This window comes from Catharus ustulatus, chromosome 3, assembly GCF_009819885.2.
Source record: "Catharus ustulatus isolate bCatUst1 chromosome 3, bCatUst1.pri.v2, whole genome shotgun sequence".
Taxonomy (NCBI): domain Eukaryota; kingdom Metazoa; phylum Chordata; class Aves; order Passeriformes; family Turdidae; genus Catharus; species Catharus ustulatus.
The window spans coordinates 35,298,812-35,319,445 of record NC_046223.1 but is presented as its reverse complement, the minus strand read 5'-3'; the positions used below and the strand labels follow the sequence as shown (position 1 = coordinate 35,319,445).

Below are 20,634 nucleotides of genomic sequence, written 5' to 3'. Positions count from 1 at the left end.
CTGGGGGAGCTGACTGCCCACGAGCCAATAATCAAGGCTGAGGCTTTAGGAGTGTCCCATGAAGAAGCCTGAGAAGGGTAAGGGGTGAGATCTTGCATCACCACAATGCTACATCCTCAGGAATTATCAGAGATTGAAGGGCAAGGAGTTCCTGATAAGGCAAGAAGAAATGGTGCAGTGGCGGAGCTTTTTATTTCTCCCTCCTGTTCCTGTGAAAGAAAGTGGGAGAAAAGAGCACACCATTCAGTTTTGTGCAGCTGTCTTTGTTCTGTGTGGATGTTTTGTGCAGAATTGCTGCAGAGTTTTGAGGGTGAGAGCAGAGTTTCGAATTGTGCTCTCAGCCACGGTACCCTGACAAAGTATTGTATTCCTATGCTGAAACAAGGGGAATGAGCAGCACTTCAAAGCTGATCCCTCTGTGTCTCCCATGTAGTTACCATTCAACAGCCCCTAACTGACCTTGGCACAGCACAGCTGCAATTGAATTTAGATCTGTCTGTAGTACGGACAAAGGCAAGGTGTCTTCCATCTCCTCATAGCAAAGATCCTAACAGATCCCTATTGTCTGTAATGTTGGAATGGGACACATTTTTCAATATCTTCTTCTCATAAATACATCTCATCGAGGAGGTTTTCTGAGAATTGCCATAAGATGAACCAACTATTAAATTTTGTTCATTCTGTAAAAAGAAGAAGTTTAACTTTCAGACCACTGCCTTGCCTCACTACTGAGTTTAGTCCTAAAGTGAGCAGACAGTGCTCCAACGCTCCATGGAGCATTTACTGTGAAGATGGAAACACAGAATATAATGCAGAGACAGCAAATTCCCACTGTTTTGTAAAACTGGCTGCTCAGCAGCATGAAGGGCCAGTAATGAAATTTGAGAAATCCTAAAGAACTAAATGGTCCTATAATGTGAGGAATATCTGCAGTGCAGCACTTTCTGCCATGTCCTTGAGAGACCTGCATTGGTTTGTGCCAGGACAGAGTCTTGCTTACCAACACAGAGAAAATTGTCTCCCACTTTTGTGAATTTCTGGGTTATCACTAAGGTGTTTAACCTGGACTGAGAAACAGTTATTTAACACTTTACTTGAATAATAACTTCTTATTTGTCGTCTACTGAAGCTGGTTCAACTCATATGAAATAAGGAATTGACCTTATTAACCATTTTCACTATAAGCTGAACACATGCAGGGTGATAAGGGTAAAAGTCCACTGTCTGATCTTCTCCGACCTCCTCCCGTAGCACTTCCTCTCTAGCAGTGTCTAGGACTCTCCTAAGTGCTTTGGATGTTTTTTCCAACTCATATCAGTATTTTAGTCTTCTCCAGCAAAAAAGACTCCCAAGGTGTACCAGATAAACGTTTTTACAGGTGTTTTTAAAATAAAAATTCAGCTAACGTGGCACAGCAGCAGATCCCAAGTGTGCTGTTTGCTGGCTCTTGCCTGAACAAGAGCAAAGGCCTCCACGTGAGCAGTGACTGCATGACAGGGGGAGGACTGCCTGATGGCAGATAACACCTGACCACATTGTTAAAAGGCTTTATTCCTTAATCACTTCTGGGGCAGCAGATAAACACTTTCCCAACAGCAGTAACAGTGAGCCAACAGAATGCAGCCACTGCTCCTCTCAGAACTCCTCCAGCAGCAGCACAAGTGGTGTCCAAACCTGCACTGGCAGCTCACAGTGGTGGGGCCAGGAAAAACAAGGGCAAAGCGTAAGACAAAGCACATTGGTGACACCTAAAGTGCTGTGGGTCAGGTCGGGGACAGAGGCCAAAGGTTGGGCTCTGGCTGAGGTGTGTTCCTCTGGAGGAGGGTGGCTGAAGCAGGTGCAGGAGGAGCAGGACGTGCAGCAGAAGGGAGTCAGGAGATGGACCTGAGGTTTTAGTGCACTTGTGTTCTAGAACAGGCAGGCAGGAGGTGAAACAAAACTCTTCTTTTTATGGTTTCAAAATAGGTATTCTGGTAATATTTACCAGATCTAACAAACAAATAAACATTTTCCCTGCCCAGCTCAGTATTGATTTGCAGATTATCTGCAATTGAAATCTCAGTGTACTTTTCATAATGCAGGCTATGTAGCTCCCACACGGAGACTGTAAATTAATCAACTGGAGAGATTTACCAACAAAATACACGGCAAGGAACAGGGTGAGGTGTAACAGCTCCTTGGTAAGCTCAGAAATTGTGTCTGGGCTCCCTCTAGTGAGATGTGTTGGTTTTCTATGCCCAGAGAAAGCTACCAGCTATCCTGTACTTATTGACTGCAAAGCTAAATTCAAACACAAATGCTTTCAAAACAAATAGACAAGCAAAGGATCTTTGTACCTGCACCATAACAGTTCACACCACTTCTGCTTCACAAAGCTAAGTTCTTCTTTTCAGAAGTTTCTGGAAAAGCTCAAAAGAACAAATGCAGTTCAAATGGTGACAGAGACAGATTGAAATGAAACTGTTTGCAAACCGCTTGCAAAACAAAATCAGCACGCTTGTATAAATGCCTTCTGCAGGTAATAATTAGAAAATAAATATTTTATAAAACGTGGAAGGGAGTGTGGTAGAGGGTTTTGCCACAATGAATGCAAAACAGCTGTCAGAAATAAGGCTGGCGTACAAATCAGTTCACTGGGTAACTTATGGAATAAGCAAATGGGTGCATCACTAACTTTTTAAAAATTCAGACTGTTCAATTTTCTATATGACATATGAAGTCTAAGACATGGACACTGTAAGCCTAAAGAGGAGATTTTGCAATTCATTAAATCCCCCCCAGGATTTGGCATCCTTGTGGTATAACATCCCATTTGCAAAGTTTGGAAAATATTTGAATTTGTTCAAATTTTAGAGTAATTAAAAAAACAAACAAAAGAAAAAAATTCTCATGAAACATGCAGCTTGATACATGTTTGTTTTTCCTAATGTCATTTCTCTACCTACCTGTTTAATTATTTCCTCCTGGAATGAGGAATGGAAGGGACCTTTCTGTATGTAATGAGCTTAACCTACAGAGGAATAGGGTTATACCCTCTTGTCTAGGCACTACTGGCTGCTACACCAAACTGTGGGCACCAGCAATATTCTTCCCAGCTGCTGATATTCTCTGTCTTGTTATCATTTTTGCTGTGCTCATAAGACTGCATTTTGCTGCATCATTCAGCCACAACCACAGATTATCTTCTGATATTTATATTCTTCCTTTTTCAAGGTTCCTGTTTCACCAAAAAAAATTCTTGTCTCCTAGATATGTGCCACTAACAACCTTTTACAGTCTTACCCTCTTCTGGGTGGAGCAGAGAAGTAGTTCCCTCATAGGTCCTGTCTTCACACTGCCCTGCCTCACTAAGAGCTCATTTCTGGAGTTCTCAAATCCAGATACACATTTAGGAGTGGGCAAGGGACCAGCCATGAAGTTAATAGAGCAGAATGAGAAGTGTTATCCCACCAGGATGAGTGAAAGCCGTACAGTTAATTTGCCCAAGTGAGGAAGAGGTTGAAGAACTGGACCTTTGCACTTGGCATTATCAGGCATTTCCCTGCCCATCACATCAGGCTCATCACAGGCTCACCAATAGGAGTTTTGTTTGCTTGTTTTTGTAAAAGATGTCAGAAGAAGGGGAAACACCTAAATGCTGTGGTAGTAGAAACCACTACACCGTGTCCACACACCTCCCAGGCTAGTTCACCATTTAATCACATTGAAATGGAATTTTTCAAAGCAATTGTTCTACCCTGTCCTACAAATCCAGAGGCAGATGAGGCTTCCCAAGAGAGTTGACAGCTGTGCTCGGTCACCAGCTCTACTCACTGCCTCCTTCCAAAATGCAAAATTTCCTAGGTTTAGTTTAAGCTGAAATTACTAATGCTGAATGCACAGTGATACACAACACAATACATATAGCATGTGGAATGAAGGTAATTTGGAGCACTGTGATCGGCTTTCATATTAGAGGAAGAATATGATGCTGAAACCATCTGGCCTGTGGCTATGAAAACACCAAAGAGACATAAAACCGAGTTAATGGCAGCATGCCAAGGCCTTGTTAAAAACCAGCACATCACTCAAACAAAGCAAATGCTGATGTAGCACCAGCAAAGGCTTATTAATGGGCCTGGAGACAGAGTGCTCTTATATTTCATTATGTACTTAACAGCCATACCTGCCTCTGCAGAAGAAAGGTAATTTCTAAAGAACACTTTCTCATGTCCCGTAATGATTCTGTATCAGTGGCAAATACTAAGAGCTCTGGTTGCTCTGCTTACTCTGGGGTTTTTTGGTTTTTTGTTTGTTTGTTTTTTCACAACACCCTGGATTTCTTTTTTTTTTTCTTTTTTTAGTTACTAATCTTCTTTAGAGGAATAAATAACAAGATGCATCAGGTGAAGCTGAAACTAAAACTAGGACATTCTAGCTTAAAAATAACTACAGGCTGTGGATATGAAAGTATCGATTGGATACTAAAGCTCGATTAGGTGGAGGCAAGGAGGGGTAGGAGAAACCCAAAGAGCTAAGTGTGTGAAAGGTTCTGTTTTTGAAGCAGCAGCCTGCAAAGTGCTTGCTGCACAGGGGTCAACACTCGTTTTGAAATAAAAATATGGATGCTTGTTTGGGTTCGAGGTTTCTGCTTATCAGCATTCCCAGAGGCTGTGACTAATTTTCTTTTTGTGGGAATGCTCAACAATCTCTTCTCTCAAATCATCAGGCCACACACGCCTTGTTTTCTCTCTCTTGTGGGGACCATGGGGAAGAGTGAAGGGATGAAAGTGAAAATAATGATTTCTGCCAAGAATAAGACTGGGGATGGACCTGCATTTTACTAACAGACAGGAAGGGAGAGGACATCTCCTCAGTTTGATGAGGCAACATGTTTCCAAGAACTCATTTTGATTCTGCACAGATGTCTTTAAAAAATTGGAAGCACGATCTCTTGTGTGTAAATAACTAAAAAGTCCTCCTTCATGCATGGCCATCTATCTTCCTCAGACTCTCCAGGTAGAAGATCTTTCAAGGACTTTGGGGTTAGAGTTGGTTGCAAAACATCTTAATAACCTCTTAATTTTTGCAATATCTGTTTTGCTGGATAAGAGATTGATTTAACATTGGCCTATGGATATAAACAAGTAGTATCTGTGTACTCTGTGATGGACAATAAATACTGACCCTGAAATATTTGTATACAGTCTAATTAAATTAAAGCTTTTTATATTAAAGTTATATAGGTTTCAATATTCTTAAAATAATTGTTTCTCTATAGACACAAGGGACAAAAGTTTTAAATTAAAAAATTCAGATTCTAGTAAGAATACACAGTGTTTAGCTGAGACTACAAAAACACTGTTGGAGCTGGGATACAACACAAAGGGTTGAAAACACAACGCATGGAGGAAACCTTTACCTTGATTATCAGTCTCCTTGAAACAACTGATTGCATAAAATGTCTGAAATTTCATTAGCATATTGTAATCACTTAGCAACAGGTAAGGATTCTAGACAACATAGAGAATACCCTTAAACAAACCTTACAAATAAGGCCCATGAGGAGTTTCTCTCTTATTCAAATCCAAAAACTGTGGCTGTAATGTTTTCAGTTTTATTCCCTCCCATTCCCCTGGGCCCTTTTGTTTTCTCCCAGGCTGAGCTAGTCACCATTAAATACAGCTGCATCTCTCCCTCACCCACATAATTCCCTATGGAAGCAGAGAACAGAAGGGCAAAGGACTCTGGTGGGTATGGAGGGCACAAAAGTCTCCATGGACTGTTTCTACATCTATACTTAGAAGGGAAAACAGCAGAAACTTTAATCGTGAACATGTTATTACAGACTTCAGCTTTAATCATGGAGCAGCTCCAGGAATGTTGCTCTATGGATCCTGCCACCCTGAAAACCTCCTGGAGGCACTTTGGGAATTTGTCCAAGATTCTACCAAACTCCAGGCCAAGCAGCAATGCCTTAGATCTGCGTCCAAATCTAAAGCATAGTTAAAAAAATAAAAATAAAGAAGTTGAACTTACCTTAAGTCCGCTGGGAGTTATAATTACTAACAACTGCATTTTCCTTATGGAAACCAGAGTTTTATGTTGACTTACATGTCCAGGAAATGAGTCATTCATTGATGGAACTGGGACAAATTCCTATTCTAGGTGGAACCAAAAAAAGTCATGACCATCACCCTCACAGCTGCAACCTCTTGTCCAAGGTCAATTGGATCCAGCTCCTCCCCAAAACCTGTTAGAAGTGCGACAAATTGCCAAAAAGCTTTGAGTGAACTGATTTCTCCTCCCAGCACTACCAAAGTGAGAGCAAGCAAGCAAGAATCAATCACCTAGAGGGGATGGGAGGAATCACCCAGATAACCTGCTTTTTAACCTGCTTTTCTCTCTTTTTCCACTTTCTAACAGGGTCACTCATTGTGCGCAGTGCAGCAGAACCAATTACACAACGTGGGTTTCAAACCTCTAATTACTGTGGCTGCTTCTGCCTCGATATTGCCAGAGGGAAGCATCCGTGCAACGAAGCTGGGGCATCTGTGACAACTACATCGTGTGTCATGCTGGTCAAATACTAGTCCATGACTCAATTTCAGTGTCACCCTTCCTGGCAGTAATTACACCTCACAATTAAAAAGGAATTATCATCAAGGCTGTGTACAAATAAATTGTTTTCCTATGAAACAAGGAACTCAATAAGAAAAATATTGTAACATAAAATAATCAATAGCATATTTTTTTAAAAGTCTCAAAGGATGAGGCTTTTGTGATAATGAATAGTCTAATTTTTTATAACTGGAACTAGGTCAACAACAAATTAAAATACCCAGCCAGCATGAAAAAGATGAATTGCTGGGAAATAAAAAACTGCCATTAAAATAGATTTCCAGCCTGTGTTGTTAATCTGGAAGGAAAAAACCAGTAAGTTCATGATGTCAGTGTCATGAAAAGGAATTAAGCAATGTCATGCTGCTTTACCCCTTACAAAGTGCAGTGTTACAAGAACCAATGAGATAAAATTTATACCAGAGTAGTAACATATAAAAACAGCAGAAGAGTCATAGCAGCCAGTTATGGGGTTCTTTCATTATGTCATTTATTGTAAAAATATGAGATTGATAGTGTGGAATTAAACCATGGTGTCAAATCATAACAATGAGATAGTTTTCTTTTCTTTCGTATTAAAGCAAAAAAATTCAAGAGTGTCTCAAAGCATTTTACTAGTTTTAGGTACATGTCAAATGTACTTGAAATTGAATTCCTCTGTGGGGCTCACAGCAGTGGTGAGAGGCAAACTGAGCACTCTTCCACCCCAGCCATGGTGCAGCAGTCTGGGGCAGACGTGCTGCTGGAGCCTGGGGAGCTGGGCTGCTCCAGCACTGCTGCTCTCTCTGGGTCAGTACCACTTTCTGGGGAGGTGGAATAGGGCAGAGCACTGCCTGTGCTCTCAGTGACTCTTGTCTGGGGAGATGCAGGCCTATAAGAGAAGTGAAGCAGGACCTGTGCACTGACAAGCAGTACGACACATAATGTGCCTTAAATGCTAATTATAATAGCAATAAAATACTTGTCTCCAAGACTGAAAGGTCAATGATGAATCTATACAAGGATTTCTGTGTAAGAATGGTTGTGAGCATATAAAAACCTGGCTTTGCTCTAGCTAGTTGTAAGACTATCAAATGGCATTTTCAATTTCACTGTGATTTTGTTTTGGAAGAAAATAGCCTGACACTCAGAAGTGTTCTGATTTTGATTGAGCTGAATATTTTAAAGCAATGCAGCTCAGCTGCTGCTTCTCTAAAGAGCACCGTCTATTAAGATTGTAAAGCCAATGCCTCAAATCCCATAAATAAGACTGCTTGAACTTTGTGATTTGGGCTTTTGGTACCCATGTGTTATGATGTTGTCTTTAATTACGTTAGCATATCCTGTTGTTTCAAGGATTCCTGTTCATGTATTCACTGGGAAGCTGTTCAGTATTCTTTTTGCCTTCCTTACCCAATGAGTGGTTTCAAGTCTTAGTTAAAATGCCTCCTCCACATCAGGTACTGCTTATGGAACTATTCACTTGAAGTGATGGATTAGCACTAATTTAACTACAGTGTTTGAAGGCTTTCCTGTAAATATTGAGGTATTTAAATATTTAAATACTGAGGCCTTAAAAAGAGAGAAGACTCGATCTCTGTCAACAATTTTGTATAATTTGAGAGAAGGCTGCTTGACAATGCACATTAAACCAGTGCAAGCTGGACCAAGTACAGAGACCATGCATGGGTCATGTGCTGGTTTGAAGCAAACTTGAAATTCAAAGGTAGTTACACTTGAAATTTGCAGTACACCTAAATTAAATTGTTCTTCCAAAGGAGGAAAACTCAGAAGAAGGAACCAAATAACTTATGATAATATGCATTGCTGGTGATATGCCCAGCATAGTCTATCTAGAAATTTGCTTTATGAAAATAGTGCATTCACAGTAATGGAAGCAGCAGCAGGAGTCTGGTGTTTTTTTGTTTGTTTTTTGGTTTTTTTGAGAATGAGATATTTGAGGTCAAGAGACAATGAGAAACAAGAAATAGCCTGAAGAAAGGACAATACAGTTATATCCCTTGCTCCTCTGTCTCTCTCCAATTTGAATAGATTGGCAGCAATGAGTATTTCATCACAAGGAAAATCCCATTCATACGAACCATTTTCATCTGATTACATGACCTACCCTTCCCTCCCCCTGCTAAAGGTTTTTTTACCATTTACTCAAACACGCCCTGGAAATCATGAGGTGCTGAAAAGCAGCACCTCAGTGAGATGTGCTGAGATAAGTACCTCAGCTCACAAAGATCTAGCAATGAATTTTAAAAGGGCCTGATAGGATTATTCATCTAACATCCATTTCTGGTTTTCCTGTGTGACACAGAAATAGGCATAGACAGCATTAAATGGTGGTTTGTCTGTATTTAGTACTCTCAGCATCAACTGAAAAGAATAGGATATGGATGGGTCTAAAAAATGGGTCCACAGAAATGTAACAATAGCACCAAAAAATGGGTGCTACCTGCTGTGACCATAATATTCTTCTATTTCTGTAAGGGACTGTGATACCATCACTCTTCTCTGCCACCACCTGGGTACATGTTTGGAAGAAAATGGGTGAAACCTCTACCTTCTGCACAACAACCTACAAGAAAGTGACTTACAAAAAGGGAAAAAAAACCACAGAACCAACAAGATGCCCGAATTTCTCTGCAGTCAAGGGCAGTTTCCACAGCTAATACCTGTGACAAAAGGGTGCTTCTGAAGGCAGCTGATCTAGAGAATTTCTAGGTTTTGTTTGAACTGGAAGGTGTAGCTTAATTTGGCTCATTTCTTCCTTTTTATCAGCCTCCCACATTATTTTCAAGATTTCCAATGAATAGCTTATGATGGGCAATTTCTCAGTCAGCTTGAGACTCTAAATCACTGAATATATCTAAATCACTAAATCCCAGCTAATCCTGTCACTACAGTGAGTCACACGTACCAAAAGGCTTAATTGATATAATTGTGAAAAGGATGGGGAACAGACTTCCACATTCCCTTTCAAAGCTTTCAGTATTGACAATTTAAGAAAGAACCTGGCTGTATTTTCCACAGTTTATTTATGCCAACCCCCCCTCTCCTTTCCCCATCCTTTGCAGAGACCACCAGCAACATAAAGCCCATTAGAAGCTCTGCTCCTGTGCAGGTGGTATAAAGTGGGAAGGACCAACAAGTCTGTGCACTGCAGATACCAGAAACTGAAATCCATCAAGTAACTGGCTTTACCCCTCACTCCCACAGGGAAATGCAGGGAGGCAAAAGCAGTATTTATTTCTACAGGGATTTTAAAACAGCTGTAAAATCTCACAGTATAGTCATTATGATGCTAAAGCAACTCACAAAAAACCCCCTAAAACTGAAAGCAATTTATTCACATGATGGCACAAAAACTGACAGAAACATTAAGGAGTATCTCCCTATTTTTCTCTAATTCTTTCCTACAGCCCCTCTGAAACATCTTTCATATTCACAGAAACATTAAAAAAGAAAGTGAATAACAAGAAGGGTTGTTTTCTTCTTTTCTCAGATGCAGGGTTCATTGCAATTACTTGTGACAATGCAGGGTAACCATTTCAGTCAAAGCGTGACTAGCAAGTTGCTGATATTGCTTAAAACATTTTACTTCTGAAATTACCATGACTCCTCTCAATCTAAGGATCATTAGAACGAGCACTGCCACAGGGAGCTTCAGAGAATTGTCCCTGTTACATATGCAGTGTACTGAAACAGTGGTAGAATTAAGTGATGTGCTTAAAACCACACAGGAAATTTGTGGAAGAGCAGACAATTGAAATAAATTGAAATAAACTCTCCCATGTTCCAGGTTTGTGTTCTTATCACTTCATAAACTCTTCCTCCCAACTACTTCAAACTGTGTCACAGCACAGACTTTTTCAGCCACAGCCATTTCCTTCTCTGGCCATATTAAAAAAAATAAATTATTGAGCCAATTAGTTAATAAGGATTTTGTCCAGAGGCAGGGATGAAGATTTGAGGAAAATAAAATGGAAAATAATATAAAGACTAGGAAAAAACAAAACAAAACAAAACAAAACACCTGGAAAGAAAGTGGTTTCCTATTTAATAGTGCAGTTCAGAACAATAGCCAGAAAAAAAAAATTAAACTTGCTCTGCCTCTGATCTAGTGTGACCTGTTAAGCCACATTTAAATTCACAATTGTGATGGTGTTCTGTGATGTAAGTGCCACAGAGCGTGGTCTTTTTACCTTAAAAAACTTGTTAATATTTGAATAATACTGAAATCATGAGGCAGTCTCAGCAGCACTGCTTCCACTCAAAACTTTCTACAAGTCTTTTTCGGGTTTCCACAATGCTTTTGTTCAGGGATCCCAAAGTCTTCAATCCCTCATACTACATATATCTACTGAACGAATATCAGCAAGGTTTATACCACAGGGCACCTGTGCACTCTTGTCTATGCTGGGCTGTAGCAAAACAATTTCAGGCTCAGTCCTAAAGGACACTGCTTGATCTCTTGGGAGCAGAACATTTGATTTGCAGTTTTGGGGTTTCCTTACTGAAACTGCAGGTGTCTTTAAAGACTACTCTTGGCTGTTCTGTTCAGCTTTGAGAGACTTGGTCACCTCTGTGGTGAAAGGAACAAAAGGAACAATACTCACCTCCCTGGCTGCTCTGTACTGGGAAATTTTAGCCATGCAAGATCTCAGTACAAATTCCAACAAAGTGCCAGACTGAGCTGGCAGTGTGGGTGGGCTGTGCAAGGCATTGCAAAATTCAGCTAATTCACTGAAAATACTGTTTCATCATCCTACTGCATGACTTGATAGGGATGGCTCCTTTTAATGGGGCTGTTTTATAATACATGAGTCACTTATTGCTAATGGCCATCTACTTTGCCTTTGTAGGTAAATCATGGGCTATTACCCAGTGAATTGACTCAGAAAAGTAATGCCCTATTTATAGAAAAACACAAGAGACAGTATGTACCAAAAAACCCCTAAAAAAAATTTGCATCATTTTCTTTGCCTTCAACCACGGGAAAGCTTCCAGCAACACAAAAATTGACATGAAAATAGGTTTATTAAAGTAATTTTTAGGGATGCCAAGGACATTTGAAATTACTTTCAGCTTTCACAATTGCCGACAGTGATGACAACATCCACTCCATGGTCAAAACATTTCTGTGCCTCACAAGAACTTCATTTCTGCCGGGAGGCAGAATCTGGTGACTGTGGCTTCTTTCCACATCACTTTGTTTCCTCCCTCTTGGCAGAATTATAAGGTATTGTGTGAAGCCCAGCAGAGCTGTGAGATCGTGCCTTGATTAGGATTCTCAGCAGGGCTCCTTCTGCTGAGAATTGCTATTTTCCTGGTACTTAACAGAGCATGAGTAGTAAGGGTTAGATGGTGAAACACAAAGTAACTGCAGACAGCCTGAACCATTTTCAGATGATAGAAATTGCCATTATACTTTGCGTTCCCACAAGTTTGTGGTCTGTTGATATCATTTGTTTTAATACATGTAAATAGCAACCAGATACCATGGCTATGATGGTATCAAGTACTAAAAATACGCTAAAAGGACATTTGCAGTCTGTCCTGCATACTAGAAAGGAAATTCATCCCTTGAACAACACTGATTCCTTAAGATTACCACAAAATTTATAAGAATATAAAAGTATCTTCAAAGAAAGTCTTCAAAGCTGTGTGAATCCAAAGGCTATGAACAAAAGGGTACTCATTTATCTTCCCTAATCTGTGTTGTCCTAATGGGAACTGGAAACAGACAAAGGATCATAAAATAGGATTTATAAGCTCTAATCTTGCTCTTCTTTCTTCCTGCTACGTGACCTTGTACAAACCACTTGCTCCTAAGGAGTTGTACAAAGAATTTAACAATATTTTAATCGTTAGTCCCTTTTCCTCCCCAATGTCATTAAACTATCGTGCATCTTTTTTCTGTTTCTAAAATCTAATGAAAAACCCCCATCACTGACAGATATCTTTATTAGAAATATTTTTTATTCTTTCCAGTAAAAGATTAACATAGTTGATCTAAGGTCCTAGCTACACTATTTCTGCAGCCTGTAAGATACTTCATCTTTGCCTTGGTGTAACACTGAGAAGTTGTTCCCCCTTATTTATCAATTTCTACATAAATCTTCAGATCTTTGAAAAGTCACTAGAAACCTCAGAATATTTTTTTTTCGCTTTAGAACTCTTTTCAAACATACTCTTTTCTATTATTTATGGTGGCTCTTTTGAAGCAACCTTGCTGGTTTCTGTGATGGTAGATAATGACATTTTGTCTTGCTGAAATTAACTGTATGGATCCCTAGCGATTCAAATGTTTCACTCCTTTTTTTTCCTGCAAATCCCTTCTGTAGCACACTGAATTCAGCTGGCTCAGAAAAAGTAGTGTGAAAATATTCTTGCTAATCTGATAGCCTCAGAGACTATCTATCAATTTCATTAGAAATTCTGGCAGAAAAGCTGTAGAAACATGAAGATTCTCAGCCAGCATCATGTGGCTGATGCATGTTTGCTCTGGCAAAAAGCATTAATTCCTATTTCTGGAAAAAACCAGAGGAATTGGCTTAACGCTGTGTTTCTCTAATAAAAAGAAAGAGAAATAATTAATGGTTCCTACATGAAAGTTTAAAAAAAAGAAAAAAACACCTCTATTCTTCAGGTGTAAGGTTTACGTACATGGAAGGACCATCCCACATCTCACGTTGCTCAACTCCTAGTGCACGTATGCTTTCACCACCTCTGATGTAACCACTACCTTCTCGTGCAAGGCTGCCAGCTCAGGAGAGCAGAAAGAATCCTGGCCAGCTGAAGGGGTGCACTGTTGGAAACACAGCAGGAGCACTGCTTCCGTGCATTGCAAACAGCAACTGTGGAATCTGGACGTGTTGTGGCAAAACCAGTCAGGTTTTCTCATTGCAGTACTTGGCACATGGTGCTTCCTGCAAAACATTTAGCTCTCACTCTGAAAGTTGTTTTTGGTAACAGCTTTAAAGTTGATCAGTCTATGAAAGCACAATAGTGGGGCTTAAACTCATTTTCCGTGCCAGGCAATGAAATGGGACACGATCATTAACTGGCACTTGACAGAAATGTTACTGGAAACTTCCCAGCAGCCTAACAAATGAGTGCTACATCAGGGGCCCAGCTTGGCTAAAAGATGACACTTTGCTAGACAGTTCTTTGGCAAAAAGCAGAGGGAGAGAGCTGATGGATCTGATGTCATGTGAAAATGGATTCAAGCTTGTTTTCAAGAAGAGCAACTTAAAAATTTTAAATTAACGGAGGACTTTGGTCTAGTATTGCACATATCTTAGAAATTTTGGGAGTGCTTCAGTGTTGTCTCTGTATTTTCTATTTTAGGCTGTTTGCGTATTAAAAAAAAAAAAATCAGGATGAACCCAAGTGCACTATTTTGGCTGAAATTCACTGGTATCAGTTCAGTAACAGCTGTCACAGAGCAACTGTAAAACAGCATGTATCTACTCCCCACCATCATTTTCTTCAAGAGATGACCACAATATTTGGACATTACTGAAATCAGTAAACTCTAGGTTCGTGTTATGACAACATGAATTGCCATGGTATTCAATTCAAAGTAATACAGATCACAAATGATAGAAAAGAGCTTCAAAACACCAAATTCTAAATCTTGATTTTTAAAAAAGGACTTTATAGTTAAATATTTTACACTTCCTTGTATATCTATTCTAGAGAAAAGTATTTCAAATATTTTAAGCCACAGGGATGTCAGCAGGCAGTCCTTTAAACACCAACTGTTCAAGAGTCGTACAAGAATCAGTGTAAGTTTTGCAATCGCTGCTATACACTGGTGAGCCAGTGAGAGTCATCAAGAGTTTTTACTGCAAGAACAGTTGTAATTGCTATTTTGGCTTTGCCTGTGGCCTCATTGCTGTTTTCTAAATCTTACTATTGAATTTCAGAGCAAAAGGTGGAAGAGGAAAGGGATGCAGGATCCCTATTTTAATAGAAGATTTCTGGAGCCCTCTCAGGGAAGAAGATACTGTGGACAAGAAAGTGAGAAGACTCAGAAGGACAGTGGTAGCAAATCCTGTGTAGCCTGGAGAAGAGATGATTTCTCTGAGGAGGTTACTAAGAAGCACACTTGCAGCAGTGAGTATTGGGAGGATGAGAGACAACAAATTGAAGGAGAGATTATACAGGGATAAAGAAAAACCTTTTCACCCTGAGGACAGCCAGGCAGAGAAATATTCCCAGGATGTGCAGTCTTCATCCTTGGAGGGTTTCAAGACCCAACTGGATAAAGCCCTGAGCAATTTGGTCTGATCTCAGTCGACCTTGCCTTGAGCAGAAGGTTAGACCAGAGACTTTCTGAGGTCCCTTCCTAACTTGATTCCCTTATGGTCCTGTGAATGATAGAACATGCTATTTCATACTGGGAAAGAAGTGGTGAAGTGGAAAAGAGACAGAAGGAATAGAAATGGGTGGAAAAGTGTTGCAAAATGTAGCATTGATATACTCCTGTTCAGATCAGAGGCTAATAGGTTGGATTGATTTATAACTGTTTGTGTTTTTATTTATTTAATTGAGTTCAGAGAGCAGAATGTTTTGTGATAACCATCCAGGTCACCCACCAATTACTAGGAATTCTGAAACCATCTGTCAATTTGCTTTCACAATGATGCAGTAAAGCAACATTTTAGCAATTGAAACCTACCTGTCTCGTGGCACCAGGCTCTGTGAGAAAGCTGGGTTTTTGTTTAACTGTTGAAACAAAGACAAATCACCCAGGAAAACTACACCAAAAACCAGACCAAACCTTACACATTTTATCCTCACTTTCCCTTCTGGTTTGGGCTTGATCATGAAATTCTTATTGGAAGTACTGTTCATTTACTTGAATTTCACAGAAAATCTCAGTCTTTTCAGACATTTAGAAATCACAGTATCCAAAAAAAGTTCATGTATTTTCTTTGGGACAGTTTTTATTTTTTTTCTGCTACAGTATGTAAATTACAAGCTTGGGTGACTTTCAAAGACAGTTATTTACTCCTTTTGCTAAAGGAAGCTTAAGATAAATTTGTTACAAATAACTTCGATTCCTTTCAGATGTTCTTGGTTTTACATTACAGTACAAAGTAGGCAAACACGTTTCCTTAGGAGGGCAACATCCCTTCAGGTTATGGAGTGGAACAGTACCCAGTCACACAAGAATCTGGACTTCCAATGTACTCTGTTTACTTGATAGTTCAAACTTGCCCTTTACTACCAAGAACCCAAAATGAGAGTTTCCCTTTTTGTTACAATATTCCTTACTGCTTGTCACCAGGGCTACTATGCATTTTCCACGTATGAAAGCAAAGATAAGGGGGGAAAAAAATTAAAACACAGCTGTGTCTAGATCACAAAGTTCTGCTGGCATATCTGGGCTGTGGAATGTCTGCTTCCTTACACTGCCTTTAGAGGAAGGCTGTAGTATAGTGTGGCTACACTACAGCACAGTGCCTTTCTTGGTCTAGTCTAGGCAGTTTGGGGTGAGGGTGATACTTAGGCAGTCAGATTTTTTGTCAGCATAATGCTGAATCTACATTAAAAGTCTTGTTGGATTTTTATCACAAGATTATCTTTGAAATAATTATGCTCAAATAATAAACAGGAAGGTGAGGGTTTCTAGCAGAGTGCTGCAGGTGATTAAGCAGGACAACTTCTCTGAAGGCACACTAGCAGCCTGAAATCCAGTCATATTTTATGAAAAGTTTTTTAAACTACTGTCAAGTATGGAACCATTTCCTGAATTTTTCCACCAATTACAAATGTTTTCCACTCAGCACAGTATGGCCCCTATTGCCAAGCAGAACAGCCATAAAGACAGTGGCACAGAAGGAAACAGAATACATAAAAAGTTACACACAAAAGGCTTTAAAAATGCACCAAGTGTATGTGTGAAGGAAAAGCCTTTTTCCACTGTTTTCTTCCTCCTGAAACAATCTTAGTTGTTGCTTGGTATTATTTTCCCTCAAACACTCAGATGAGTAATAACTGTTCAAATCCACTATTTCTTTTTGCTTTGATTTACCTGTCTGTAAGATCCTAACCCCTCAGGTCACTCAGCTGGAAGCAATGTCACCAGTATTCCAAAGAGAACAGAATTCATAGGAAGGCCAGCATCAGGCCTTACCTGCACACTCTTTGGAGTTCCAACACAAACCAAATTTTGTTGTGTTGATAGCTGCAAGCTTGAAAATGTACTACAGACCATGCAAACCATCTGCACTGATAGAATTGTCACACGAAGTAAGAATTTTCTTTTCTTTGCTTTTAAAGGAATGCCAACAGAAATTGGATCCAGATTTGAACCCTTGGTTGCAACTGAGGAGTGAGCAGCTCGGAGCAGGAGCTGGACAGCCTGTGCACATGTGCCCATTCTGCCCCCTCAAATCCTGAGAGACTTTGCTGGGGTGGTACCTCAGCAGAGCTTGGGAAGGGTGAGAGATGCTCCAAGTCACAAGTGTAGGTATCTGAGTTACACAGAATGTCTGGCTGCTCACTTCTCAGTGGCTCCGTGCTGGTGAAGCGCTGCCCGACCTCCTCGTGATCTTGTTCTGCTGATACTTGTGAGTCTTTGCACCAGGAATATAGCACAAAGGGAACATACCAAGATTTGGACCACTGATTTGGAACTGAAATACTTATTAAAAATTGCTTTGACTTTAAATAGCTTTAAAGTTTTAAACAAAATAATTGCTTTAAAATAGTTTTAATTAAATGAACCTAGAAGTTGTGGATCTTTGATATCCGTGTCTGATATACTTTTGAATAAATAGATCTATAAATTCCTCTTGATCTTTTTGGTGATGAAGTGCACAAAAAGTTAAAAATATTTTTTTTTAAGCTGAAATGAATAGTTGTCTCTTTAGGAATAAACTTAATATCCAGAAACACTCAATGCAAAGTTACAGAAACCCAAAATATATTCTAATTACACAGTCACTATAAATACATACTTCAACTGAAAGCATGCTTTTTAATTACTCTGCGAGTAAATTGCCAAAAAAGAAAATGAAGCTTCTCTTTAAAATAAAAACTAAATAAATAAACAAACAAACCCAGAATTCAAATAATAAACTGAACCAGCCAGTAACACTTTAAAATATAAAAGTGTCTTTCCCTTTCTCCTTTAGAGTAGCCCAGCATTATGACACTCTTGAGGACAACAAACAAACAATGAACCCCCAAATTAGCATTCTCAAGTTTCATTCTAAAAGCAAAAGTTTTCATTAATTTGGGCATTTGAAATTTGCTAGTTTAATATAAAGCTGCACATGAGGCTCCCTAGGGTATAAATAAACTAAGTCTCCACAGTGAAAACCAAGAGAAATCATACATGCACAGTTTATTCTAGAAAAAACATTATTTTAACTTTCACTTTAAAAACCCGTTAAGTGTAACAGTGCATTAGGAACAATCAAGCTCACTAAGGGACAATTTGCTTGCAAATGTCAGAAAGCATGATCTTTAATGTTATAATTCTGAGCAGTATCTCAAAGATTTCACTTCATAGCATTTTACAAAATAATATCCTAAACCTGAACACACTGCATCATACAAGGTTAGTAAGCAGGAAATCACAGAGTGGAGTGAAGTGGACCCCTCAAAGATGCTGTTTCCTGAGGTGTAAAGGAATCATTTCACACTCACACCATCAGCAGGGCTGGACCAGTGTGCTCTGTGCAGGAACACCTGCACATCTTGACCAGAGTGTGGCCCAATGGCCTGTGTATCTAATTCTCACCTTCACTGTCCTGTCAGTGTTTCTCACCACCACACAGGGAGGGCTGAGCACCAAGTGATAGAAATACCCATTGAAAATTACTTTGTACTGATCTAAACTTGTTTGTAAAGCTCATAGAGAAAGAACAGATTTTACAATACAGGTCTCAGAACCGCAGGGCAAATAAATGCAAATGTGCTTTATCAGCTGGAACAAGTGCCCTGGAATACTGTCAGGCTGTGGATCTGCAGTGAACCGCTGAACCTCTTCTGTTGGATCAGTCCCACTTTACATAACTTTCACTCATTGACAGAGGCTGCAGCCACACAGTTCCCTGATCCTGTGCACTCATTTGGGACGAATCAGACATGAGCCCTAATTCCAATAAATATTCATAGACAAAGGCAAGGATCATTATTCCCCATTTATGGAGGAAAAACTGAGGCACAAAGTGATTACTCCAAGTCAGTGACATAGCTGGAGGAAAACCCAGTTAGCCCCACACCTGCTACCAGGTGCTTTAAAATGGGCCAAGCCACTTGATTATTTAATATGAATAATTTACTAAACATCTTTTGTTTCTGTGTTTAGTGAGATCAGTGATTTCTTTTTTAACCTTCCATTTCTAAAACAAACCCACATGATACTGCAAGTAAAGGTCCAAGAAATTTAGTGAAATCTGCCAGCAGATTTATCCCATTCATGATATTCACTGCAAGCTATAAGATACAGGGTCAGCCTGGTAATCACCAATTGAGGGCTCCATGAATGCTACCACACTCTTCTCACTCCACCCAAATAATTACATGGCTCACCAGGAGAAATAAAATGGATAAAAACATTAAGACATAGAAAAAAAAATAATGTTTTCATAAAACAGAGACTTATTGCATGATAGCTGGAGGCAACACCTTTGCACAAACAGCTGTAAATTAAAGCTGTCCTTTTACTAAGCTTCCAGAGATTGCTTACACAATGTGTGGCAATGGGAGAGAATATAGAAGACAGTTAATTTTCTTTCTTCTTCTTCTTCACTTGCTCAAGTGGATGAAAAGCTACTTGCCTACTCTCAAAAGGATGAAGATAGTAACTTTTTATGCTCCCATACCACGCTGCTACAGTTGTGAACAGATGTGAACATTTTGCCACCTGATTGCTAAACTAAAATTTTCTTGATTTCTAAGTAAATGTGAAAGTATATAATCAAATACACATCACCTGCAGGCGGCAAGTGTTAGAGAACTTGAAATCACAATTTTGTTCTACTCTGTCCAGTAACCACTGGTGAGCTCTCAATGTGCTGTGTCCACTCCTTTCAGCTATGAGAAGGCTATCCAGTGTTTGAGTTCTTCCACACGCTGCAGTATCTGTGTATAATAGAAATCCATGTTTTCAGCAAAATCAGTACACACAGGGGATTCCATGTCACCAAAGGTGCAGTACAGTGCAGTTCCTCCAATGCTAAGGAAAACAGTTGCTATGCACAGCAGGATCAGCAAAATACAGGAACCACCAGACACTTCATCTGTAAGTAAGAGCAGAAAAGGTGAAAAAACATGCTATACAAAGCAATAAAAATGCATGTGAGAAAACTTGGGACAGGTTTTTATCATGGGTCAGGAGGTAAACACACTTAATAATGCTCACCATACCGAAGCGACCACAATGCATACAAGGAATTTTATGTTTCTTAGTCTTTTCAGAAACCTAAATAATTATACTGCTTCATTTCTGCAGTCTGTGTACCTGCCCTTGCTGAGCTCACTTGTGGAGTCATTCCATGCAGAAGCAAAATACACTTACCTATGAGAATGCCCCACAACCAAAGCTGTCCTTCATGGAACAGTTTAAATGAAAAAAAGGCTTTGAAACTAAACCAAACGGAAACATTCTTGCTTTGTTTGTAATGACACTGACTGCACTACAATGAACTGCTTGTGGTAACTCTCACATTTTGACTCAGACACAAAACCTTCAGTGTAGGCTAATGTGAAGGGTTATTTTACATCCCAGTTATTCTCCGCTAATTCTTTGCATGATTGTTTATTCCAGAGTAGGAGCAATGCAGAGGCTGCAGAGGTGCTGCTACATCCTCACAACCTCACTTGTCCTTGCTAATCTGTATGCACGAACAACATCTGCATCTTCTGTCAGACTGACATGGCTCTAAGAAAACTTCTGCACTCCCTTAGTGAGAAGAAATGGGGTAAAAAGAAATGTTCAAGTGAATTTTTTTGGTGTGTGTTTGAAATCAAATTTAAAGTAATAATAACAGTATAAAACAACTTTCCTTTTGAATCACT

General features: G+C 39.5%; 1 protein-coding gene across 5 annotated transcripts in view; it reads right to left on the bottom strand.

Annotated features, from left to right (window-relative positions):
* Positions 1-15,519: 15,519 nt before the first annotated feature.
* The window catches only part of CNST (consortin, connexin sorting protein), a 58,963-nt gene continuing 53,848 nt past the window's right edge, over positions 15,520-20,634 (bottom strand). For all 5 annotated transcript variants that reach the window (XM_033054250.2, XM_033054252.2, XM_033054251.2 and 2 more), the window contains one exon: positions 15,520-19,856. In XM_033054250.2, the coding sequence (XP_032910141.1) occupies positions 19,651-19,856 (206 nt within the window). In that variant the 3' untranslated portion in view covers positions 15,520-19,650. The remainder of the gene's footprint in view (positions 19,857-20,634) is intronic.